Source organism: Hyla sarda, chromosome 3, assembly GCF_029499605.1.
Source record: "Hyla sarda isolate aHylSar1 chromosome 3, aHylSar1.hap1, whole genome shotgun sequence".
Classification (NCBI taxonomy): domain Eukaryota; kingdom Metazoa; phylum Chordata; class Amphibia; order Anura; family Hylidae; genus Hyla; species Hyla sarda.
The window spans coordinates 95,107,588-95,135,203 of NC_079191.1; the positions used below are offsets into that span (position 1 = coordinate 95,107,588).

At 46.8% G+C, this 27,616-nt stretch overlaps 2 protein-coding genes across 7 annotated transcripts in view; one reads left to right on the forward strand and one right to left on the reverse strand.

Annotated features, from left to right (window-relative positions):
• The window catches only part of IWS1 (interacts with SUPT6H, CTD assembly factor 1), a 75,058-nt gene extending 60,992 nt beyond the window's left edge, over positions 1-14,066 (reverse strand). The window contains exons 1-3 of the mRNA XM_056564681.1: positions 13,871-14,066; positions 8,442-8,548; positions 6,814-8,353 (exon numbers count right to left, since the gene is read on the reverse strand). Coding sequence (XP_056420656.1) covers positions 6,814-8,353; positions 8,442-8,548; positions 13,871-13,904 — 1,681 coding nt within the window. The 5' untranslated portion in view covers positions 13,905-14,066. The remainder of the gene's footprint in view (positions 1-6,813; positions 8,354-8,441; positions 8,549-13,870) is intronic.
• Positions 14,067-14,151: 85 nt separating this feature from the next.
• Positions 14,152-27,616, forward strand: part of MYO7B (myosin VIIB) — a 222,068-nt gene continuing 208,603 nt past the window's right edge. For 3 of the 6 annotated variants that reach the window (XM_056564675.1, XM_056564676.1, XM_056564677.1), the window contains exon 1: positions 14,153-14,373. The gene's annotated coding sequence lies outside the window, so the exon portion shown is untranslated. Of the gene's footprint in view, positions 14,374-14,523; positions 14,732-26,896; positions 27,043-27,616 lie in introns of those variants that run through there. The other 3 variants (XR_008891050.1, XM_056564678.1, XM_056564679.1) reach the window with 3 other exon arrangements.

The window sequence follows — 27,616 nt, forward strand, 5'->3', positions numbered from 1 at the left end:
AGTGAGCCGTTACCTGGAAGGGAGGATCCTTCCCCTTGGAATGGTATGCTTCAGAAATGGCGGACCGGATCCATCTGGAGATGGTGGCCTTAGAAGCCGGCAAACCTTTGCGTCGGCCCTTCGGAAGGACAAACAGCGACTCAGACCGTCGGAAAGAAGAGGTGGCCTTGAGGTAAACTCGCAAGATTTATGAGAGAACGCTCTTTAGGATGAGACCGAGCAGGGCAGAAGGAAGGATGAATGATATCCTTGTTCAGATGAAAAGGACGAAACCACCTTCGGTTGAAAAGAAGGAACCGGCCGAAGTACTGCCTTGTCTTGATGAAGAATCAGGAAGGGAGGATGACAAAAAAGAGCTGCCAATTCAGACACTCGACGGATCGAGGTCACAGCTACCAAAAAGGCGACCTTGCAGGAAATGAAACAGAGAAATATCGCGGATAGGCTCAAACGGAACGGATTGCAAGGCACTCAGGACCAAATTTAAGTCCCAAGGGGGAGTAGGAGACCTGTATGGAGGAATCTCGTGAGCTACTCCTTGGAAGAAGGTGTGAACCGATGAGTCAGAAGCCAGAGGCCGCTGAAAAAGAATAGACAGCGCCGACACTTGACCCTTGAGGGAACTAAGATCCAGGCGCGTCTCAAGACCCGACTGCAGAAATGCCAGAATGTTCGGCAGAGAAAGACGAATCGGGGAAAGAGAGCGGGCCTCACACCACCGAAAATAAGCCCGCCAAGTCATATGGTAGATCCTAGCCGAGGACGGCTTACGCGCCTTGAGCATAGTGCGAATAACCCCAGATGAGAAACCGCGAGCCTTCAATACTGCGGTTTCAACCGCCACGCCGTCAAACGCAGCGGCTGTGAATTGGGGTGGCAAAGTGGACCCTGAGAAAGAAGATCGAGGCGATCTGGCAGTCGGAAGGGAACGTTCGCCATGAGCCGAACCACGTCGGCGTACCAAGATCGGCGGGGCCAATTCGGGGCCACTAGGATGGCCGGTACGCCTTCCGTTTCCTGAGAACTCGGGGAAGAAGGGGAATTGGCGCAAACAGGTACGGGAGAGTGAACCGAGACCAGGGAATGACGAGGGCGTCCGCGGCCCGCGCCAGAGGATCTCTGGACTTTGCCACGAAGCTTGGAACCTGCCGGTTTAAGCGGGACGCAAAGAGGTCCACGTCCGGAATTCCCCAACGACGGCAAATTGACTCGAACACCTCCGGGTGAAGGGACCACTCCCCTGGATCGGGAGAAGAGCGACTTAGAAAGTCCGCCTCCCAATTTTCTACCCACGGAATGTGGATCGTTGATATGGGGGGAACCATGCGTTCCGCCCAGGTCAAAATTTTGGACACCTCGGTCATGGCGGCACTGCTGCAAGTGCCCCCTTGAGATACGCCACGGCCATTGCGTTGTCCTACTGAATGCGAACTGGCCGACCCCGAAGAAGAGACTCCCAGTGTCGGAGAAAAAGGAATATCGCCCGGATCTCCAGGACATTGATAGGAAGCCTGGCTTCCCGAGGTGACCAGCGGCCCTGGACCGTCCGGTCCAGGAGAACACCCCCCCCCCAACCGAGGAGGTTCGCATCCGTCGTAAGAACCAGCCAGTTCAACGGTAGAAACAAGCGGCAGCTCTGAAGGAGGGGAGAGTGTAGCCACCAAAGAAGAGACTGGCGAGCAGAGGTGGGCAGACAAATCCGATAATCCAAGGACAGGGGGGGGGGATCCGTCCGACAGACAGAATAGCCCACTGAAGCGGACGGCAACGGAACTGTGCAAAAGGAACCGCCGTTATGGCCACCACCATACTGTCCAGCACTGCCATGCAAGCACGAATGGACACAGGATGCGGGTGTCTCAAGTGACGAACGCCTGACAGCAGAGCACTCCGCTGGTCCGGAGGGAGGAAGATTCTGGCACGCCCGGTATCAAACCGTAGGCCTAGAAAGACCAGAGACCAGGAGGGAGAAAGGTTGGATTTCTCCTCGTTGATCAGCCACCCGAAGTTGGTCAGAGTCAACAGGGATATGCGGAGACTCTCCTCGTTTTGGATCCAGGACGGGGCCTTGATAAGCAGGTCGTCCAGGTAAGGAAGGACAGACACCCCCCGGGACCCGAGAATGGCCATGACAGCCGCCAGGACCCTGGTAAAAACCCTTGGGGGCCGTAGTCAGGCCGAAGGGCAGAGCCACAAATTGAAAGTGACCCTGCGGAACGGCAAAGCGGAGGAAACGCTGATGAGGAGGGGAAAAAAATAAATAAATAAAAAAATCGGGATGTGTGGATACGCATCCCCAATGTCCACTGAAGACAGGAATCCGCCCTGATCCATGGATGCCACGATCGACCGCAGTGACTCCATACGGAAGCAGCGAAGGCGAAGATGCTGGTTGAGGAGTTTCAGCTCCAAATTCGGACGGACTGAATCCTCCTTCTTGGGCACAACAAAGAGGTTTGAATAGAAACCCCTGAACGGTCCTGAGGTGGAACGGGCACAATAACACCCTGTTGCAGCAGAGTGCGAATGGCAGAATGAAAACCTGCGGCCAGAGGAGGTGAACGAGGAGGCCGGGATCGGAAAAAAAAACGATGCCAGGGTAAAGAAGCGAACTCTATTCGGTAACCGTCGGAGATGGCGTCCCGAACCCAAGAGTCCTGGACTTGTGCCAACCAGACGTTCCGAAAAAGTAGTAAGCGACCGCCCACCCGAGACGGAGCCCCTTCAGGTTGGGGCAGGTTTGCAGGTTCCTGATTTAGCGGGAAATCGGTTGGAACGATTATCCTGCTTCCAGGAGGAGCGAAGTTTGAAGGACGGGCCCTGCCTACCCTGCGAAGGGCTCGATTTTTCCTGGTGCCCCTGACCCAGGGGGCAAAAGGAGGTTGACTTACGAAAACCCCCACGAGCCGCAGTGCGGCGAGTCTAGTTATGGGGAAGCAAAGAACTTTGACCTCCCGTAGCCTCAGAGATGATGTCGTCCAGCCGTTTCCCAAAAAGGCGACCGCCAGTAAAGGCCATTGCCGTCAGAGATTTCTTGGAAGCCGAATCGGCGTTCCAAGCTTTGAGCCACATGGAGCGACGAATGGCGACTAGGTTGCCAGAAGCGACAGCTGCACAGCGAGCAGACTCCAGCGAAACCTGGCATAAATATTCGCCTGCGTCTGACACCTGACGAGCAATCTCAGCCAGATCCTCCAGGGAGGCCCCGGACAACAGACCTTGACGAAGCTGAGAAGCCCACACCACTAAGGCCTTCGCAAACCAGGTGGAAGAGAAGGCCGGAAGCAGGGAGGATCCCACCGCTTCAAATGCATATTTGGCCAATCCTTAAAGGAAGCGGCATCCGCCAACGGTAGAGTGGTGGATTTGGATAAAAAGGAGACTGGGGGGGGGGGGGGGGGGTCCACAGATGGTGGAACAGTCCATTTAGAAATAAGGTCCTGAGGGAATGGACACAAAGTCTTTAACCTTTTAGTGCCCTGGAAGCGCTTCTCTGATGTGCTTCTGGAGACCGCCTGGAAGTTTCCAAACTCCTTAGGAGGATGGAAAAACTTAAGCGAAAGGAGTACGGGCAAAGGAAACCTCAGGAGCTGGGTCAGAAGATCCAGGGTCCTGTAGATGGAAAGTGTCCCTGACTGCAGACACCAGGCCATCCACCAAGTCAGACATTGAGGACAGCTCTTCAGAATCCAAATGAGGTACTGAGTCCGCCAATTCACCTGAAGATCGGGAACGGTTGTGGAGGCTCCTTATCTGGGTGACCGGGATCTAGAATGGCAGTTCGGGGAACGGCCCCTAGGAGAGCGGTCATGAGACCGGGAATGCCGCCTAGGAGCAGGGGACCTGGAGCGCGAGCGGCGCCTGTTTTCAGGAGAGGAGTCCGGAGAAAAAAAACCATGGGCGTCTGTGGGAGCATCGACGGTCCAAAGACGCCGAACTTGCTTCCCGAGGGGGACGTAGGGAAGACTGCCTTAAGGCTGTAGCCACCTCCTTGGAAACCTGCGTCAGGTCTGAGATAGTCTGGGAGAGGGAAGTCCCCCAAACCGGGGCAGGTTCAGGGGCCACAGACCCCGAAGGAGTATCTTGGGCAGGGGTAGTAGGTCGTGAGGAAGAGCAGGCAGAACAAGTGGGTGCAGCCGAACCCCCTGAAAATTTAACCCTACACACTGTACAAGCATAGTAAATGACCAAAGCAGGGGCCGCCTGTCTGAGGGAAGGTTCAATGCTGGGGGTGGACATTGCCAAGCAAAGCCAATTAGTGACAGAAGAACTGGAATTAGCTCACCCAGGTTCCTGGATGATGTCCCCACACCCTCGGAATACAGGACAGCCGGCTGGAAACAGGGATAGGAGACCCACAGGAACAGCATGTAGCAGTGTCTGAAGAACTGCGGTGGAACAGGCGAGCTACTCGGGCTCCGAGTCACGTGACCTGATGGGAGGAGTTACTGTGCGCGCGCTGGCACGGGGAGGACTGGCTCAGCCTATCAGGGCCAGGCTGTCTCAGCCTCTCCCGTGCTAGCGCTAAGATTTGGCGCTCAGAGAGAGCGGAAAGGGGCGGAGCTACATTCGGCCGGGACCAGGCCGAAGCCACGGCCTAAAGTATCGGCCTGGTTCCCGGCCAAACAGTCCTAAGTGAAGCCGGCAGTCGTCTCCTTCTGCGGAAACGGCTGCCGGAGAATAGACGAGACCGCCCGCGGGGCGGAGCCACACTCGGTCGGGAGCAGGCTAAGTTGCAGATAAAGCAGCGGCCTGGCTCCCGGCTACAACATGCCCCCTGACAGAAGCCCGCAGCCGCCTCCCTTGTGGGGACGGTTGCAGGAACTGAGACCGCCAGCGGGGCGGAGCTGCCCTCAGCCAGGACCAGGCCGAAGCCGCGGGCTAAATTAGCGGCCTGGTTCGCGGCCGCACACGCCGCCTCCACTGTGGGAACAGCTGCCGGTGATAGCTAGACTGGACGGCCGCAATGTCGTCCGGGGGGGGGGCGCCAGCTACCTCACGGTGTGTGAGGGGCTGCAGCCCACAGAATACAGTCAGTGCCCCCAATCACAGATTCCCCCAATGCCCCTACCCCACAACCCTAAGGGAGCCCCCCAACTAAATAAAGACCTGTCCCCCCTTGAGGAGCCCTAGAGATGGAGAGGGGGAAGGGGTGTAGGGAAACTCACCTGAACATGAAGGTACTTGATGAATACTTACCTCCTTAGAAGTTATATCCCCAGAAGTCTTCACCAGACTAAGACTGCAGCATCATGCCAGGCTTCTTTAAGCGGGGGGAGCAGAGGCAATAAGTGACCCGGACCCAAGGTACAACCTGGTGCTGGCCGGTGGCGAGGAAGGGTTAACGGACCATACACTATGGAACCGTGCCCTTCAGTCGCATGTGGGGAAACAGGTAGCGCCATGCTCCTGTCGCCCCTACCTAGAAAAAATAAAATAGAAGAAAAAGTCTAAACACTAACACTAAAAAAATAATATAAGACCAGGCCTGGAGCAATCCAGTCCTGTGTTGCCTCCTATGACATTAAGCTAAAACTGAGCGTCTCTACGGCAGTAGGTGGTGTATACCCTGCTGGGAGGGGCCGACTTCTTTCTTGTATGCCTAGTGTCAGTCTCTTAGTGGCAGCAAGATATATCCACAGTTCCCGTGTCCCCCAATGGAGCTGAATGAGAAAAAATCATTTTTGTTAAAAAAAATAAATAAAAAAACACAAACCCACATTAACTCACCCCCCTTTTCCCCAAATTCCATATAAAAAATATAAAAATAGACATGTGGTATCGCCGTGTGCGTAAATGTCCGAACTATAAAAATATATTGTTAAACCGCACATACGCGCACAAAAATTCCAAATTAGCGTATTTTTGGTCACTTTTTATACCACAAGAAAAGAATAAAAAGCGATCAAAAAAATAAAATAAAAAAATTGTACAGCTAAAAACTTCAGATCACGGCACAAAATATGAGCCCCCATACAGCCCTGTAAGCAGAAAAAGTTATAGGGATCAGAAGAGGAAAATATTAAATGTATGTTTTCATGCATGTAGTACGACAAAATCAAACCTATATAAGTAGGGTATCATTTTAATCATATGGATCTAAAGAATAAAGATTGTACTGCCTAGAAACGGAAGCCCTCAAATTTACAAAATGGTGTTTTTTCTTCAATTTTGTCGTACAATGATTTTTTTCCCCCGTTTCACCGTAGATTTTTGAGTAAAATGACTGATGACGTTACAAAGAAGAATTGTTGGCACAAAAAAAAACAAAATAAATAAATAAATATCTGTCTTTTTAGGTGCAAAAGTGAAAGGGTTATGATTTTAAAAAGGTAAGAAGGAAAAACGAAAGTGTAAAAACAGAAAAATGCTTGGTCCTTAAGGGGTTAAAAGAATTATATTTGTCTAGTCTTGAAAAGAGACTTTAGGGGGGACATGATCAACTTATATAAGTATATAAATGGTCCATACAAAAAATATGGGGGAAACTGTTCCAGGTTAAACCCTCTCAAAAGGACTAGGGGGCACTGCCTTAGTCTGGAGGAAAAATAAATAAAATAAAAAAGTTTAGTCTCCAGGGACAACAGGAAATTGTCACAGCAGGAACCGTTGAGGACTTTCAAACAGGGTTAGATATATTCCTATACCAAAACAACATTAATGCTTATGCAGAAATAAAAAATCCCATCCATTTCCCTGTGCCCATGAACCCCTTCCCTTCAATTGCTTGGTTGAACTTTATGGAGATGTCTTTTTTAACCATACTAACTATGTAACGCACTAGTAGGCCATTATCACTGCGGTCCTTAATACCTGGTTTATCATTTGCCTCATCATCTTCACTGTCAGAAAGAATTTTCTTTTTTGAAATTTTTTTGCCTCCTTCTTCTTCACTGTCTGAAGTGGCCTTCTTCCTGGCACTCTCATTTGCGCTGTCATCACTGCCTGAACTTCGGCGTTGTGCCCTTTTCTTCTTTTTTTTGGTCATTTTCCTTTCCACTTGATCATCACTATCGTCTGATGACACAATTTTTCTTTTCATCCTGGGAAATTCATCCTCTGAATTATTGGCTGCCCGCTTAGAAGGTGTATCCTCTTCAGAATCGCTGTGCGCTGGTTTGGGACGTTCATCATCCGAGTCACTAACTGCACGCTTAGCAGGAGCTTCATCATCTGAGTCAACAATTTTCCTTTTAGCAGGAGCCTTATCTTCTGACCTACTAGACTTCTTTTTAGGTGCATCCTCATCTGATCCACTGATAGCACGTCTAGCCGAGCGCTTAACAGGTCTCTCATCCTCAGAGTCACTGGCCACGCGCTTGGCAGGAGCTTCATCTTCCGAGTCACTGGCCACGCGCTTGGCAGGAGCTTCATCTTCCGAGTCACTGGCCACGCGCTTGGCAGGAGCTTCATCTTCCGAGTCACTGGCCACGCGCTTGGCAGGAGCTTCATCTTCCGAGTCACTGGCCACGCGCTTGGCAGGAGCTTCATCTTCCGAGTCACTGGCCACGCGCTTGGCAGGAGCTTCATCTTCCGAGTCACTGGCCACGCGCTTGGCAGGAGCTTCATCTTCCGAGTCACTGGCCACGCGCTTGGCAGGAGCTTCATCTTCCGAGTCACTGGCCACGCGCTTGGCAGGAGCTTCATCTTCCGAGTCACTGGCCACGCGCTTGGCAGGAGCTTCATCTTCCGAGTCACTGGCCACGCGCTTGGCAGGAGCTTCATCTTCAGAGTCACTGGCCACGCGCTTGGCAGGAGCTTCATCTTCAGAGTCACTGGCCACGCGCTTGGCAGGAGCTTCATCTTCAGAGTCACTGGCCACGCGCTTGGCAGGAGCTTCATCTTCAGAGTCACTGGCCACGCGCTTGGCAGGAGCTTCATCTTCAGAGTCACTGGCCACGTGCTTGGCAGGAGCTTCATCTTCAGAGTCACTGCCTGCATGCTTCTTAGGAGTCTCATCCTCAGAGTCACTGCCTGCATGCCTGACAGGGTCCTCATCCTCTGAGTTGTTCTTTTTTAACTTTCTTTTGGTAGGTCTATCCTCATCAGACTCACTGGCCGAAGGTCTAGATCGTACCTCTTCTTCAGAGTCACTTGCTGCACCTTTAACAGGCATGCCATCATCATCATCATCATCACTATCTTTCTGTTGGGGTGCCTCATCCTCTGAATCACTAGCAACATGATTATGAGCCCCTTCAGTTTCAGAGTCACTAGCATTGCGATTAAAACTGTCATCCTCCACATCACTGGAGTTGTGTGGCCTGCGTTCATCATCGTCTGAATCATTGACTTCATTATCTGAACCACTGCCTTGACGTTTGTGTACTTCTTCAGCATCACTGTTGTCATTCTAGAGGGGGTAAGGAAATTACAATTTAGGCATGTTGTTTTCTGCATAAAACAACAACAACTATTAGCTACATGGGACATTCTCATACCTCATATCTACTTGGACTTTCACCTTCTGATCCATGATGCTCATTATTTCCTTCATCATCAGAGCCCGACTCTCGTTCATCTTGCACTGGGGTTGCGCCCCCATCATCTGCAAAAAAAGAAAAAAAAAAAAAAAAAAAGAAACTCAGTAAATATCTGTACACGTTTTAAGGGAGTTGAAGGCACACAAAACACCACAGTTGAGAAGATCATATCAGAAGGAGACACTATAACCAATCCTGCAATCTTTAGCAAGACAAACATCTATACTACCATCATTTTTGTTTTAGGAGTCCTATCCTATTGTTGTATTTAACCATAAATTTAGTACGGCTAACTTTTTAGCTATTGCTGCTGGCTTTGCTGTGAAGCCACAAACACTGCCCCAACTGCTGGTGTGAAGATCTAGGGACACCGTATTTGCACATTGAGAAATATCTGCCGGAGATTTAGGTGCGGCAGCCTCCCATTGTCTTCAATAAGATTCTGCTGCATTGTGCACACAGCTGAATTTCTACTGCAGCAATTCAGATGCCAGACTGCGCCAAAAGAACAAACATGTTCATTTTCTCGGTGGAATACTGCACGGATTGCATTGCTGTCAATGGGCACCAGTTCATTCAGCAGCACCTGCTGCACACGGGAAGTCTTCAAGAAATTTCTCCAAGTGCACATACACTAAGCTTCGCAATACGTGCAGGGCAGTCTGCAGCCATTCTGTTGCCTCTCATGGCAGGGCTTCCAAGTGGCATTTTTCAGCAGGATACTGAATGTCCATGAAGAGCAAGGGCTTCTCAGGAATGTCTCCACCAGATAACAACACTTAGTCTGTCCATTTGCCAGTTTTACCACAAATCAAGCATTTATGGCAACTCAAGTGTGCAGAATCTACAGGCTCAGCTGCAACATCTGTTTGCTACAGGAGGCCACACAATATCTATATGTCTCCATGCCAAACCACATGTCATCTTGTATCCAGGCTAGAGGTGGCCCATCAGGGTACAAGAGCCTCCTTTAAATTGTAGATTTCTCCAATAAACCCTGATTTCTGTAAAGTGTATCTTGTGTATGGCAGCGTGCATTGTAGTAACTGAAGAGGCCACAGTGACCACATCAATCCACTAGACAGTGGGGGTGGGGGTGGTCTGGGAGTGGAACTCACTTATCAGATATGGATGTTAAAAAAAAAATTAAAAAAAAATGGACCTGCCCATCTTATCAGTATCCTGACATGTACTGGCAATGAAGATCAAGAAGAAAATGTGAACAAGGCTTAAAGCTTGTCCCCAGACTCAGACCAGATGTGTCATCACAGTGAGGGAAAGAGAGATGGACATGCCCCCTCCACTAGGCAAGATAAAGCAAGTGAGCAACATATAAATGCTATTTCTTAGGGATATATAGGACATAAACAAATTAAAATATGATCAGGATTAGGTACTGAGTAAAATCACTTTTTTTTGCACTATGACAGGTACTGTTATAGTGCAATAAAAAATTATAAATGTGATGTTACTCCGTACCTAATCCTGATCATGTACATATTTTTATGTGTCTAGGTCCTATATATCCCTAACAAATAGCATTTATATGTTGCTCACTTGCTTTGTTATCTTGCCTAGTGGAGGGGGCATGTCCATCTCTCTCCCTCACTGTGATGACTAGAGATGAGCGAACTTACAGTAAATTTGATTAGTCACGAACTTCTCGGCTCGGCAGTTAATGACTTATCCTGCGTAAATTAGTTCAGCCTTCAGGTGCTCCGGTGGGCTGGAAAAGGTGGATACATCCCTAGGAAAGAGTCTCCTAGGACTGTATCCACCTTTTCCAGCCCACCGGAGCACCTGAGGGCTGAACTAATTTATGCAGGAAAAGTCATCAACTGCCGAGCCGAGAAGTTCTTGACGAATCGAATTTACTGTAAGTTCGCTCATCTCTAGTGAGGACACATCTGGTCTGAGTCTGGGAGCAACCTGGTAGTCTGCAAATCACTGCACAGTAGTTTTTATGCATACATTTTCTTTCTGTTCCTAGTAAAGCTGGATGCTAATCAACATAGCTGTCACTATGTCTGTCATTCAGCTTTCACAGACTCCTGAATGTCTGATCAGCTTCTTTATCATTCAGGAGTCAGGGAAAGCTTTGGCTGTTCAAGCTTGCTGGGAGTTGTAGTTTTGCATTACAATAGCTGGAGCTACAGTGTTTGGAAAGCACTTTGTTAGAGCGGTGTTGCCTTTAGTTTTTGCAAAGCTACAACTCCCAGCATGCCCACACATCCTTTGTCTGGAGTTTTGCAACACTGCACACAGCTCTAAAACAGAGTTTTATAAAAAAATAAATAAAAAAAAATTGGTTCCTCACAGACAAGTGTATTATATGCGCATTTTGACATCTGTATTGTCCTGGCCCGAACACTGGTCTGATGACCCCTAACTGACACATCAGACTTGCCCCCATATGATGATTGGAACTTGAATCCATAATATGGATGCCAAATTGAGCATGAAATATGCTGGTCTGTGGGGAGCCTAAAAGGATAACTACCATTTATAAGAACATCTTACTAGAGCTGGGCAGTATGACCAAAAATGCATATCACAGTATTTTTGGATGTTATGGCGGTTCCACAGTACTTAAACGGTATTCTCTCCCCCAATGATATGTGACTCGCCGACGTTTTAAATGAATTAGTTGCATGCCGCAGCTCTGGAAATTATTAATAAAGGACATCTGTACTGTGCCCGGGGTACAAAAAACTAATAAAATATACTTTGGCTCACCTTCCTCCGCTGCGATCTTCAAGCTGCTTCCTGTGGACAGTGTCAGCCTATCACCGGCCGCAGCGATGTCCTGCCTCGGGCAGTGATAGGCTGAGCGCACGGTCATGTAAGGAGCCGGCCGGCTCCTCACATGACAGTGCGCTCAGCCTATCACCGGCCGAGGCGGGACGTCGCTGCGGCCGGTGATACGCTGATGACTCTGTCATGTTCCCATCCCCAGGAAGCAGCGTGAGGCAGATACCGGAGCAACGGGGGAACTTAGGAAGGGGAGTCAAAGTTTATTTTGTTTATTGTTGCAGCCCGGGCACAGTACATATGTCCTAATAATTACCAGTGCCGTGGCACGCAACTAATTCATTTAAAACGCCGGTGGGTCACATACGATTAGTTCCTCGATGTGGGGGACAGCGCAGCGGCTGATAGTTAATTGGGGGGGGGTGGGGTTAGAGAAGCAGAGCAGCGCCCGCAGGTCACTTATGATTAGTTCTCCGATGTGGAGAAGGGGGGGGGGGGAGGAGAGGCCCGACCGGTATTGGGGTATGGAAGGGAAAATTCATATCGTACAGCAAAAAAAAAAAAAAAACAACGTATTCGGTATGAACCGGTATATCACCCAGCACTGCATCTTACACGTTATAATAACTGGTGCTGAGACCTCAAAAATCACCATACGATGGAGTAGAAACGCTCAGATTAGTTCTGTGCCCTTTTGTTTGTGACCAGCACTACCCAGATAGTCGCATGCCCAGCATATAGGCCAAAAGTCTTAGACTTACTCAGAAACCTTTACAATGCTCAATTCATTAATTACGGGTACCAAGTCACAATGGTGACTAAGCATTTCAGGGTGGTGCCTTGTCAGCCTTTTCCATAAGGGAAGGGGGAGATGTGGGGACACTAATAACTGACGCACAAGGGGAGAATGAGGGGGGAACAGCAATAACTGACACGCAGGGGGAGAATGAGGGGGGAACAGCAATAACTGACACGCAGGGGGAGAATGAGGGGGGGAACAGCAATAACTGACACGCAGGGGGAGAATGAGGGGGGGGGGGGAACAGCAATAACTGACACGCAGGGGGAGAATGAGGGGGGGGGGGGGAACAGCAATAACTGACACGCAGGGGGAGAATGAGGGGGGGGACAGCAATAACTGACACGCAGGGGGAGAATGAGGGGGGGGAACAGCAATAACTGACACGCGGGGGGAGAATGAGGGGGGACAGCAATAACTGACACGCGGGGGGAGAATGAGGGGGGACAGCAATAACTGACACGCGGGGGGAGAATGAGGGGGGACAGCAATAACTGACACGCGGGGGGAGAATGAGGGGGGACAGCAATAACTGACACGCGGGGGGAGAATGAGGGGGGGGGAACAGCAATAACTGACACGCGGGGGGAGAATGAGGGGGGGGAACAGCAATAACTGACACGCGGGGGGAGAATGAGGGGGGGGAACAGCAATAACTGACACGCGGGGGGAGAATGAGGGGGGGGGAACAGCAATAACTGACACGCGGGGGGAGAATGAGGGGGGGACAGCAATAACTGACACGCGGGGGGAGAATGAGGGGGACAGCAATAACTGACACGCGTGGGGAGAATGAGGGGGGGGACAGCAATAACTGACACGCGGGGGGAGAATGAGGGGGGGAACAGCAATAACTGACACGCGGGGGGAGAATGAGGGGGGGGACAGCAATAACTGACACGCGGGGGGAGAATGAGGGGGACAGCAATAACTGACACGCGTGGGGAGAATGAGGGGGGGGGGAACAGCAATAACTGACACGCGTGGGGAGAATGAGGGGGGGGGACAGCAATAACTGACACGCAGGGGGAGAATGAGGGGGGGGACAGCAATAACTGACACGCAGGGGGAGAATGAGGGGGGACAGCAATAACTGACACGCAGGGGGAGAATGAGGGGGGACAGCAATAACTGACACGCAGGGGGAGAATGAGGGGGGACAGCAATAACTGACACGCAGGGGGAGAATGAGGGGGGACAGCAATAACTGACACGCAGGGGGAGAATGAGGGGGGACAGCAATAACTGACACGCAGGGGGGAGAAAGAGGGGCATCAATAACTGACACACAGGGGGGGAGAAAGAGGGGCATCAATAACTGACACACAGGGGGGGAGAAAGAGGGGGGGCAGCAATAACTGACACAGGGGGAGAATGAGGGGGGCAGCAATAACTGACACACAGGGGGGAGAATGAGGGGGGCAGCAATAACTGACACACAGGGGGGAGAATGAGGGGGACAGCAATAACTGATCCCCAACCAGGGTGCCTCCAGCTGTTGCAAGCTGTCATACTCCCATCATGCCTGGACAGGCAAAGGCTGCACGGGCATGTAGGGAGTTGTAGTTTTGCTACAGCTGGGGGCACACTGGTTGGAAAAAAGTAGATACATGCGGCACATCTGGTTGGCAGAGAAGGCAAAACACACACATCCACCCTGAGCACACACTGTAGGAGGGGCACTCAGCTGGGTGCAGCACTACACATCCGTACTGCCATATACAGGGTGTATAAAGAGGGCCCCCGGAGGACGGTGCACGACTCCCGGAAAGCCTACACTCAGGCGGGAGGTGACCCGGCCGGCGGAACAGCTGTCCTCACTCTCATGTCTTCTTACCTGAGTGCTCGGGGCTATAATAAGCCGCCTCCATGGCTGGCCGCCTAGATGCCCAAACCGCCTCGGTAACTGAGAAGACGTTCAAGCTGTCTCCACCGCTTCCAATTTACGGTGTAACGTAATAGATTAAATCGATAGGCCGCACTCACACCGGGTTGCACATGCGCCCTAGGAGCAGGACGACGATAGGGTCACTACCTGGGGGAGGCTGCGCAATTGCGTCACGATTGTAGCCACGTGATCGGAGGAACTTAAGGGCGGGAAATCAGCTGAGCGGAAGTACGCAGTGTGAAGGAAAGGAAGCAAAACACAACAGGCGTTTTGATGATACCTGCAGTGATAGATAGCTATGATAGTCATATACAGCGGTCCCTCAAGTTGCAATATTAATTGGTTCCAGGACGACCATTGTATGTTGAAACCATCGTATGTTGAGACCATAACTATGGAAACCTGGTAATTGGTTCTGAAGCCACCAAAATGTCATCCAAAAATAGGAAAAAGTAAGGATTAAAGATAAATAAGTAGATAACTAATACAGATAAAGCAAGTCCTTACATATAAAAGTAAGAAAGAGCTGCTGGGAGCTGTAATCACTGCCTATTTCAGTGTTTCCCAACCAGGGTGCCTCCAGCTGTTGTAAAACTGCAACTCCCAGCACGCCCGGACAGCCAAAGGCTGTCCGGGCATGCTGGGGGTTGTAGTTTTGCAACAGCTGGAGGCAACCTCTTTGGGAAACACTGGTCTATGTAGAGGACAGAAGCTTCTTCAGGGTCCTGTAAAGAACACGCAATGTCCTAAAAAAAGGAAAATGGAGCCGCCCTCACCTGACGCCCAAAGGAGCAGCTAACCCTGGCACAGGTAAAGAGTACAGAACATGTAATACCTCCTTGCATTGTAGGGGGCGCTACCAGACACCAGTCAGGGTGTGCACTTTAGGAATACACAAGTTTTACTAGTGAAATATCCATTCCGATTGGTCCGTTCTAGCCATTGACACGTTTCACAGATTCCATAGCATTGTATGTTGAGTCTGGTTTCAAGTTACAATAGTCCAGAAAAGACCATTGTATGTTGAAACTAATGTATGTTGAGGCCATTGTAAGTTGAGGGATCACTGTATAACTGTCGTAGCTATATATATTTATATATATACTCACGCAATAATCAACACCGCCGACCAACCTGCCCTGTTTAAACCCCTTAAAGGGGTACTCCGCCCCTAGACATCTTATCCCCTATCCAAAGGATAGGGGATAAGATGTCAGATCGCCGCAGTCCCGCTGCAGGGGAGCCCCGGGATCATTACAGCACAGAGCGAGTTCTCTCTGTGCGCAATGACGGGCGATACAGGGGACAGAGCAGCGTGACGTCATGGCTCCGCCCCCTCGTGACGTGTTGAGGGGCGTAGCCGTGACGTAATGATGCTCCGGCCCCTGTATTGCCCGTCATTACGTGCTGAGCGAACTCGCTCTGTGCTGTAATGATAGCGCGGTGCCGCAGCCGGGATCCCGGGGGTTCCCCAGCAGCAGGACCGTGGCGATCTGACATCTTATCCCCTATCCTTTGCATAGGAGATAAGATGTCTAGGGGCGGAGTACCCCTTTAAGGGTCTCAAGGACACATTGTTAATTTTTGCATTTTCATTTTTACTCCTTGCTTTATAAGAGATATAGCTGTTATATCTCCATCCACAGACCCATATGAGGGTTTTGTTATTTGTGTATTTTGTTAATTGTAATGGCATCTTTCATTTTACCATAAAATGTATAGCCCTAGAATAAGTAGGGGGAAATAAAAAAGAAAATTGTAATTCTGCAACTTTTGGGGCGTTTTGTTTTTACGCAGTGCACTTGATGCTGACATGTTCTCTTTCTTGGGGATCAATACGACTGAAACGATACCCATGTTTCCTGGCTTTTCTATTGTACTGCTTTTTTTTATTAACAAAAAAGTCATTTTTTAAATATATTTTTATTAAACATTTATGTAACATAAATGCAATCGCAAACAGATATTGCTGAAACAAAAATGACACAAAAATAAAGTAAAAATACATTAGCACAAATAAAGACATTAAGGTCTGATGCAATGAGACAATATTCGCAGGAAAGGCCATCACAAGAAACAGGTGCAGTCTCTGAAGTCACTGGCCGCCCCTTATCCATTTCACAAGCCAACACTCCCCCCTTATGGAAACCCCACACATTGAAGGTCGGGGAAAGAAGAAGAAAACTAAAAGCCCCACCTCGACTCTGCAGCAATCAAAGAAAAAGGCACAGTTGTGTGCATACCGGATCTATTAGTCATCGGGCAATTTCTGAATTGCAATGTTGTTCGGCATCCAACCTGTCTACGCCTAAGAAGACTTTTAATTGTGATATCAGCATTGCAAAATCTGGCTTCTGAGAATCCAACCATTTAGCCAATAGGCATCTGAGCGCCACCAATAGTACCACATGAACAAAAACTGGAGACAGTCTCCCCGACTCCGCCTCCGGTAGGCAATTGATGAAATAAGAGAGATTGAGGTGTGAATGGAAGAGGCTTCTTCCAATGAACCTGGACATAATCTTGCACCAACCGCCAGTAGTCAGCCGTGAAAGGACAGTCCCAAATCCCATGATATAAATTTGTTAGTGGGGAGTTACACTTGGGGCAACTTGTAATTCTGTCTGGGAAAGAAGTGAAGGGAGAATGTTAAAGCCATACAATGCAGTGTGAGACAACTTAAAGTAGGTTTCCCTCCATTTCTCATTAAGGATGTATTTACAGACTGCCCCCCAGCCCGCCAAGATAGTGGTGTGTATATCAGTGTCACCCGTCCACCGCTCCCAGGTTGTGAAGAGTTTCTCAGGATTTAATTTGAGAAGACGAGGACGGAAGGCTATGTAAAGTGACAAAATGGAAATTCCCATCGGTTCCTGGCCTATAATATCATTTAAGGGATGAGAGGTAGCTTCTTGTGTGAGGTTTTCAAGACTGGAGGAACAGAAGGCATGTACTTGATGTGCATAAAGGAGGTGTGACTGGGGAAGATAAAAGGTGATAATTATATCCCTAGGTGCTAACCATCTAGGAGTGTCCCTATTCATAAGTGTTCCCGCTGTGGACATGCCCCTTGCCTCGCGCAAGTGTAACCAGGAGGAGGAACAGCCCTGAGGGAACTCTGGGTGATTACAGAGGGACATGTGCTTTGAAAGAAGGAAGGGAAGGCCAAAAACCTTCCGTACCTCCTTCCAGGATATAATCGTGTCCCTGAGCAATATCAAGCTCTTCAACTCAGGTGGCAATTTTGTGAAGGACGTGTGTAGCAGTGCCAGAAGAGTCCATGATGCAGCCAGTGCCCCCTCAATCGTCAGGTTAGAAAAATAGGTAGAACCATGAATCCAGTCCATCACATGTCGAAATAAACACGCCAGATTGTAGCCTCTAATATTTGGAAAGTTGACTCCCCCCTCCGCCCTACATAACAAGCTTCTGTAAGGCTAAGCATTGGGCGTTTGCCCTGCCACAAGAAGCGTGAAAAGGGGGAATGTAAACAAGGACAGGGTTGTGTTTCAGGAGAAAGGGAAGGGTTTGAAGGGGATCATCTTGACAGGATGACATCGGCCTAGAAAGGAGAGTGGTAGGTTTTCCCATTTTCTCAATTCCGTAACAATATGCCGGAAGAGGGGGACATAATTGAGTGAGTAGATCATGTCAGGTGTGCGACCTATATGAATGCCCAGGTATGTGAGGGAGGTGGTGGAAACCCTCACCCCCAGGTCACCTGCTCTAGACAGCCATCTAGGTGAGGCAGAACCCAAGGGCAACAACACGCTCTTAGAAGAGTTAAAGGGGTTATCCAGCATAATGTGATTTTAGTATGTACCTGGCAGACAGTAATGGACATGCTTAGGAAGGATCTGCGTTTGCTTGGGGATAAATGGCTATGTTGTGAGATTACCATAACACTGTGGCTAGCTGTTCGTGAACTAGTATTTCCTGTTTGACTTTAATTTTTTTGACTACAAATCCCACAATTCCATCTTCCTCCCTCATACACATCAGCCACCCCACCCATTGAAACATAAATTAGCTGGTTTTCAATCAGGATGCCTCCAGCTGTTGCATTAGTTGCAGATTGATCCCTCCACCCATTGAAGCAGACAGGCTCCCTGTCATCAGCTGACTAGTGAGTCAGGTCTCGGACGCATTGCAAGCTGGGAAAAATCTGAGACAACAGTCATTTTGTATGCTAGTAAAAATAAATATTGGAGTGAAAATCACAATAATTGGGAGAAAATCATCACACACATGTACAGACACTATATTATGAACTACACTAACTTTACAGCCCCTGTAGCATAGTCAAATAAAAAAAATTCCTGGAATACCCCTTTAATCATATATCCCGTGAACTCCTCCACAGCAGAGAAAAACTCTAATATGTCGCGTATGGGCATTGAAGGAGTGCACACTAATCTCGCCCGCTCCCCTATCCCTGCCTAATTACGTACCTGCCCTAAATGACAGGTCTGTAACCACGAGGACAGTCCCTTCCTGTATTCGTGAGGGGCATGATTGACAAAATAATTAAGTACAATGACACTGACTAGGTCCGGGACAGTGGGATAACAGACAGACTAACAAAATACGACTACACACTCACACAATAGTCCAGAGTCAACTAAACGCGTCAAAGCCAGGAGAAGTCAAAGTACAAAGTTGCTAATACCAGAGAGAAGTCGAAATGAATTGCAATACTATCTTCTATTTCAATTTAACTTCACCGATTTTATATATATATATATATATATATATATATATATATATATATATATATACAAAAGTATAGAAGCAGCACACCACAGGTAGAGTTCAAAAGAACGGTGAATTTATTCCATGATGTGAGAGACTACGTTTCTCCAGCCTCACGCTGGCTTTCTCAAGTGCCAGCGTGAGGCTGGAGAAACGTAGTCTCTCACATCATGGAATAAATTCACCGTTCTTTTGAACTCTACCTGTGGTGTGCTGCTTCTATATTTTTGTATGCATTGAGGAACCAGTGGACCGAGGTTCAGAATATGCGAGCACCCCAATTTCTTTCTTTTTTTCTTGACATTTCCGGAGGTGCTGTTCTTATTGGATATTTATATATATATATATATATATATATATATATATATATATATATATATAAAATTAAAAGGTATCATTATAGTAGGTAGTTTTGGCTCTTATAGGGCGAGAAGGCAAAAACGAGAGTGTAAAAGTAAAAATTGTTTTACTACAATAGCTCCACAGTGAGCAGTATAAACCCTCACAGTGAAGATAAATCCAAATCATAAATGCAAAGTATACACCGTGCCAACCACTCTCACACAGAGAGTTGGCAAGCTTATACACAGGAACCCCTGTCCCGACGCGTTTCTGCTGGTGTCTGTTATGTCACATATCCTTGACGCCTGCTTCCTCAGGGGAATAAAGGGGGCTAGAGATAACGGATAATACTGCTATTGGAGTATCTTTGCATTCATACGTCCTATATAATATAGCAAAATAACAGCTATTAGCTGGAAGTCAGTGGACCCCAACTAAAGTATAGCGGTTATAGGTCAGTGGACCCCAAAATATGCAATACATGAGCGTCATGATGTCCTTCCCAGCCAGTAAACAATCATCCCATTTAATATTTATTCCAGTACAGGGACATGACCGCCGGGGGTATCAAAGTACAGACGCTCTGTTTAGAAGTCAGTTGAGACACACTGCAATGGCAGCGCTCCCCGTCCTGATGCCGGATGGCCTGGGTGGTTTGCGGGGTAAGTCTTCCCCTGTGATGCCGGTACCGCGCGGTTATGGGGTCCAGGGTGTGAGAGCTCGGTCTCGCTCCTCACTTGCCCGCACCGGAACCAGAAGCCCAAAAGGTTTTTTTTTTAAACATAATGGGGGAGATTTATCAAAACCTGTCCAGAGGAAAACTTACTCAGTTGTCCATAGCAACCAATCAGATCGCTTTCATTTTTTAAAAAGCCTCTCAGCATCTTTTCCTCTGGACAGGTTTTGATACATTTCCCCCCATATAAGAATGTTTAAAATTGCCTTATTTTGACCCCTATAACCTAATTTTTCTGTGATCTGTAGTGGAAATATCAATTATGAAAATTTTTATGCATTTTAAAGGAAATCCATCATCAGTGTCACCTGCACTAACCTGTCAAATAAATAAATAAAAATTAAACTCCCCCCAAAATTACCACTTGGTACTGCCATTAGCAAAAAAGTTTTAATAAAGGTCATTTAACCCCTTCCCTAATAAAAGTTTGAATCACCCCCCTTTTCCCATAAAAAAAATAACAGTGTAAATAAAAATAAACATATGTGGTATCGCCGCGTGCGTAAATGTCCGAACTATAAAAATATATTGTTAATTAAACCACACAGTCAATGGCGTACGCTCAAAAAAATTCCAAAGTCCAAAAAAGCATATTTTGGTCACTTTTTATACCATTAAAAGTGATCAAAAAGTCAGATCAAAACAAAAATCATACCTATAAAAACTTCAGATCATGGCGCAAAAAATGAGCTCTCTTACCACCCTGTACGTGGAAAAATAAAAAAGTTATAGGGGTCAGAAGAGGACATTTTTAAACGTATAAATTTTCCTGCATGTAGTTATGATTTTTTCCAGAAGTGCGACAAAATCAAACCTATATAAGTAGGGTATCATTTTAACCGTATGGACCTACAGAATAATGATAAGGTGTCATTTTTACCGAAATATGCACTGCGTAGAAACGGAAGCCCCCAAAAGTTACAAAATGGCGTTTTTTCTTCGATTTTTTCGCACAATGATTTTTTTTCCCGTTTCGTCGTGAATTTTTGGGTAAAATGACTGATGTCACTGCAAAGTAGAATTGGTGATGCAAAAAATAAGCCATAATATGGATTTTTAGGTGGAAAATTTAAAGGGTTATGATTTTTAAAAGGTAAGGAGGAAAAAACGAAAGTGCAAAAACTGAAAAACCCTGAGTCCTTAAGGGGTTAATACATGTTTTATTATACGTGGGGAGCCCTTCTGAATTTTCAAGGAATGAACATGTTCACGAAATCGCGTGTGCATGGGAGTTTCATTTGTATATCACCAACACCATAGAGTGCCAGCATCTCACCATAGATTATTACCGTTATTGCCGAACACCTGTTTGTCATGTGATAGTGCCATGGGTACCATGATGTATGTCTGGTGGGGGTGTTCTCGACTAACACCTTTTTGGATTGTGGTAAGTAGCATTGTGCCCAAGGTGGCGGGGGGTGAACATTCCCAACACACAGGGCAGGAATTAAATACCTGATCCCGGACGTGAGTGGGCGTATGCTTTAAATGGTACAAAAATGCAAATATGAAACACAATACGGAATTTAAATGAAAATGCTTAGATCTGCCTTATCATTTAACCCTAATGTGCCCTGTGCATTAGTGCGCAGTATCCATTTGGCCTTCTTTTCAAGCAGTATCTTTCTTCTGTCGCTTCTGTCCCTGACCAAGACCTGTTCAATGCCAAAGAAATGTAATACTCTGGGATTGCCATTATGTTTTTTTAATACATGTTTTATTATACGTGGGGAGCCCTACTGTGTTTTCAAGGAATGAACATGGTCACGAAATCGCGCGTGCATGAGTGCAACCTATATAAAATCTGCCACACGCACCGTATTTGGACACCTAAGGAATAATTAACACCTTTCTTAAAGGAGTATTCCAGCACAAAATAATGTATCCCCTATCCAAAGGATAGGGGATAAGTTATAGATCGCGGGGGTCCGAGCGCTGGGGCTCCCCAGGATCTCCTGTATGGGGCTGCGGCAGTCTGCAGGAAGTGGAGCTTTGTCCCCAGCAGAAAGCTGCGGCAGACACGTCCCCTCCATGTATCTCTCTGGGGTACATGGAGGTGGCGTGTCGGCCGCCGCGTCATGGGGGGACGGAACGCCCCATTTGCAGCATTCTGCTGCGGCCCCGTCCAGGAGATCCCGGGGGGCCCCAGCGCTCGGACCCCCCCGCGATCTATAAGTTATATTGCACTACAGATCTGCTTTAAGATAAGAACACCAATTGCACCTACCACATCTATGATTACCTTTTGGTAGAGAAGTTGTATTGACTTTATCTGTGACACCCTCACTTTTATCCTTACCTACAATGCTTTTCAGTTTGACCAGGTATGGTACAAACAGATTAGCTATGAGCACTCTTGTTGCGTGCACTCTCGCTAATCTGTTTGTCATGGTTTTTGAGAATGATATTAGTAATAAGTAATACCAAGTAATACCTACCTGAAATGGATTTGAAGTTATAGTCATTTTGTAGACCCAAGATAATTCCTGAATGTTTAGAGCACCTGATGTGACAAAAATCACACCAGTTAGCTCCTCGCAGTAGAAAAGGTCTTAGCCAGCCTTTTAAAGGCTGCAGAAGAATGATCCCTCAGGCTAAGACAAAGCTGGTACACAGGATGTCTCTATTCCATAGTCTCCATACTCCATAATAAATTCTCCATACTCAGTTACCTAACCGAATAACAAGGTTTTTATAGATTTTTTTCTTTTGCTAAAAACCACTCCCCTTCACCATGTAGCCCTGAATATTAAAGGAAATCTGTCATCAGTTTCACCTGCACTAACCTGTCGGTACTGATGGGCAGGACTGCCATCAGGAATTTTGGGGCTCCTTACAGAGCTAAAGTCCTGTCCAATACACCCCCCGTGCGGTTGCTTCCCCTGACTCCACCCCTAGTCCGCCCCTATGACCCACCCCCAATTTTGATAGGAGATAAGTTATTTTTCACCAGACTACTCCTTTAACAGAGGGGCCAACCCAAACTATATGGAAGCAACTATTAACAGAGGGGCCTACCCAAACTATATAGGGGGCTCCATATAGTTTGGGTAGGCCCCTCTGTTAATAGTTGCCCCCATAGTTACATAGTTAGTACGGTCGAAAAAAGACATATGTCCATCAAGTTCAACCAGGGAATTAAGGGGTAGGGGTGTGGCGCGATATTGGGGAAGGGATGAGATTTTATATTTCTTCATAAGCATTAATCTTATTTTGTTCCAGGAATGTATCTAATCCTGTTTTAAAGCTGTTAATTGTTCCTGCTGTGACCAGTTCCTGAGGTAGACCGTTCCATAAATTCACAGTCCTCACGGTAAAGAAGGCGTGTCGCCCCTTGAGACTAAACTTTTTTTTCTCCAGACGGAGGGAGTGCCCCCTCGTCCTTTGGGGGGGTTTAACCTGGAACAGTTTTTCTCCATATTTTTTGTATGGGCCATTAATATACTTATATACGTTTATCATATCCCCCCTTAAACGTCTCTTCTCAAGACTAAACAATTGTAACTCCTTTAATGGCTCCTCATAGCTAAGATGTTCCATGCCCCATATTAGTTTAGTCGCGCGTCTCTGCACCCTTTCCAACTCCGCAGTGTCCCTTTTATGTACAGGTGACCAAAACTGAACAGCATATTCCAGGTGAGGCCGTACCAATGCTTTATAAAGGGGGAGTATTATGTCCCTGTCCCTTGAGTCCATGCCTCTTTTGATACATGACAATATCCTGCCGGCTTTGGAAGCAGCAGCCTGACATTGCATGCTATTCTGTAGTCTGTGATCTACAAGTACACCCAGATCCTTCTCTACCAGTGACTCTGCCAGTTTAATCCCCCCTAAGACATACGATGCATGCAGGTTATTAGTACCCAGATGCATAACTTTACATTTATCCACATTGAACCTCATTTGCCAAGTGGATGCCCAGACACTTAGTCTATCCAAGTCATCTTGTAACTTATGCACATCCTCTATAGACTGTACCGTGCTACAAAGCTTGGTGTCATCTGCAAAGATAGAAACAGAGCTGTTAATACCATCCTCTATATCATTGATAAATAAATTAAACAACAGCGGTCCCAGTACTGAACCTTGGGGTACACCACTAATAACCGGGGACCAATCAGAGTACGAATCATTGACCACCACTCTCTGGGTACGATCCATGAGCCAGTGTTCAATCCAGTTACAAACTAAAATTTCCAAACCCAAAGACCTTAACTTACCTGTCAGACGTCTATGAGGGACAGTATCAAATGCTTTAGCAAAATCCAGAAACACTATATCCACAGCCATTCCTCTGTCAAGGCTTCTACTCACCTCTTCATAAAAGCAAATTAGATTGGTTTGACAACTTCTATCCTTAGTAAACCCATGCTGGCTATCACTTATAATACTATTATCCCCTATGTATTCCTGTATGTAATCCCTTATAAGTCCTTCAAACAATTTACCCACAATGCACGTTAGACTTACCGGTCTATAGTTTCCTGGGGAAGACCTAGAGCCCTTTTTGAAGATTGGCACCACATTCGCCTTGCGCCAGTCCCTTGGCACAATACCAGACACCAGAGAATCTCTAAATATCATGAACAGGGGTACAGATATTACTGAACTTACCTCTCTAAGAACTCTTGGGTGTAGTCCATCCGGTCCTGGGGATTTGCTTACATTTATATCACTTAACTTACCTTGTACCAACTCTACATTAAGCCAGTTCAGTACATTACATGATGTGTTACCAGCACTGACCTGGCCAATGTCAGCTCCTTCTTCCATAGTGTATACAGAACTAAAGAACCCATTCAGTAGCTCCGCCTTCTCTTGATCGCCTGTGACAACCTCCCCATTATCATTATTAAGGGGTCCTACATGCTCTGTCCTTGTTTTTTTTGCATTTATATATCTAAAAAAATATTTAGGATTAGTTTTGCTTTCTTTGGCCACCTGTCTCTCATTTTGAATTTTTGCTGTTTTTATTACATTTTTACAGATTTTATTAAGCTCCTTGTACTGTTTAAATGTTATCGCTGACCCATCAGATTTGTATTTTTTGAAGGCTATTTTTTTGCTGTTTATTGCTCTTTTAACATCATGTGTCAGCCATGTAGGATTTAGTTTTAATCGTTTATATTTGTTCCCCTTTGGTATATATTTAGCTGTATAGTTATTTAGAGTTAATTTAAAGATGTCCCATTTACCTTCTGTATCAGTATTTGAGAACACCTCCCCCCAGTCTATGTCCTGTAGTGCAGCCCTCAGCCCAGGGAAATTTGCCTTTTTAAAGTTATATGTTTTTGCCTTCCCCGCCTGTCTTTGTTTTCTACATTTTAAGTCAAAAGTAACTATATTGTGGTCGCTATTACCAAGGTTTTCCCGCACAGTTACATTACCAACCAGCTCTGCGTTGTTGGAAATGATCAGATCCAACAAGGCATCACTTCTTGTTGGGTCCTCCACAAACTGGCCCATAAAATTATCCTGCAATAAATTTAGGAATTGTCGCCCCTTTGTAGTTTTAGCCAACCCCGGACCCCAATCTATATCTGGATAGTTAAAATCTCCCATTATTACCACTGTACCTGCCCGGGCGGCCCTCTCTATTTGTTTATGAAGCCGAACTTCTATCTCTTCAGTGATATTAGGGGGTCTGTAGATTACCCCAAATATTATTTTTTCAGTATTTCCCTCCTTTTGTAATTCTACCCACAATGATTCCACATCCTCAGAATCATCACACACTATGGCATCGTTCACACTGACTTTCATACCACTTCTTACATACAGACAGACTCCACCACCTTTTCTGTTCATTCTATCCTTGCGAAACAATGTAAACCCCTGCAGATTGACAGCCCAGTCATGCGAGGAGTCCAGCCATGTCTCAGTGACCCCAACTATATCAATATGTTCCTCCAGTATCAAGGCCTCAAGCTCCCCCATTTTATTTGCTAGGCTTCTGGCATTTGTGAACATACACTTTACATTTCCATAGTTGTGGTGGGCCCCTCTGTTAACAGTTGGCCCCATAGTTGTGGTATGCCTGGGCCCCTCTCAGAGAGGCCTACAACTATATGGGGGGAAAACTATTAGCAAAGAGGGGCCTACAACAACTATATGGGCTGGGACACAACTTCCCACTATTTAGTTGTTGTACGCCCCTTTCTGCTGCTAATTGTTGCCCCCATATAGTTTAGGCCTCATATCCTTTCCCTAGGCAGCAGGCCCCAGTTCAGCTGAGCGGCCTGCTACTGCTAGATAGTTTTGCTCCGGGTTCCCCCAGCCCCAAGTCACATATATATTTGTTTAATTGTTGCCCCCATATAGTTTAGGCCTCATATCCTTTCCCTAGGCAGCAGGCCCCAGCTCAGCTGAGCGGCCTGCTACTGCTAGATAGTTTTGCTCCGGGTTCCCCCAGCCCCAAGTCACATATATATTTGTTTTTCATTAAATTCATGACAGGCTCTAGTGCTGCTGCCTGTGATCTGGCTCATTTGCCACTGCTGCCACCACTCACCTCTTTAGTAACCAGCCAGCGCGCACAGTCAGCAGCAGGCAGCAGAGCGACTCTCCTCTGCTTCACCACAGCGCTACACTGCATTTGGAATGCAAGCTGCCTAGTTGGCCACTTTAGGTAAGCAGAACTGGCGCTGCGGGATGAACCGTTCCCGGGAAGAGCCAGTAACTGTACAGAAGATCGTGGGGGTCCCAGCTGTCGGACCCTAGGTGGTAAGTGTTTGATCGAGGGGGGTCCGACTGCTGAGATACCCACTATCTTCTGTACGGGCTCCAGCTCTCGAGAGTAAAACAGAAAGGAACCAAACAAGGAGAGAAAAGGAGTCCCAGACATCCCCACTGTTCTGCAGGCCTTCTTCTGCAGGTTGAAAAGTTAAAGATATTCCAGCTCTAGAACGTGCAAAATGTCCAGACAAGTAAATGGTTAATGTTCCTTTATGTAGATTTTAGCAAATCTTAACCATAAGGTTAATTCACAATTTCACAAAGTCTCATATGTCAGTGCAGTAGTTAATCCGTTTCTAGCAGACATTGGGAGGGGGAGTAAGCATGTGAGAACATAATGGGATTGCTCAGTAGGGAACACTGACCTGTTTTTATCTCGAGTGTGAAGAAGCCTTAGTTATCCCTGGAAATTACCTGAAGACCTTTATCTTTGCACAGCTTAACAAGAATTGCGAAACAAAAAAAATGGCAATAGACTTTCACAGTTATGTGCTAGATTATTCTGCATAGTTTCTCCTGTGTTTTTTTTTATACCAGATGGCACCAATACAATCCAGTAAGTATAAGCTATGCCTAGAGGATAGACTTTGTATAACAACTTGTATTGCTTTAATTCTATGATTTATTGAATAGTGATTCATTTCTGGAATCTGATCATGTTATTTTGACAAGTTATAGACATTTATTCAGATATAATAAAAATAAGTAAGGGGCATTACAGTTTTATATCTGACACTATTAACAGTGGGAGAACACCAACACTATCGTTTGGCATGGTTGGTTACAACTCAATGATTTTGTTATTCTGAACTGTTTGGAGTTCATCCTTGTGTTTTAATTTACACGAAGAGACAATTGCTTGACAGAACTGTGAATAAAGCACTATAAGGCACACTGGTAACTAGCATATGTCAGTCAGAAACAGTAAGCCTAATTTTTCAACTAGTAAACACATATGCCTTTGATGAGTCCCTACCACAAATCACTTAAGTTTTGTAGTAGGGCTCATATGCAATATTGTACAATTGTGGTGACAAGGGGGTGCAAGGTATACTTGTCAATTTGTGACGCCAGTGTACAATTATTTTTATTTATATTATTTTACACTAATGTTTTATTTGTAATTATTT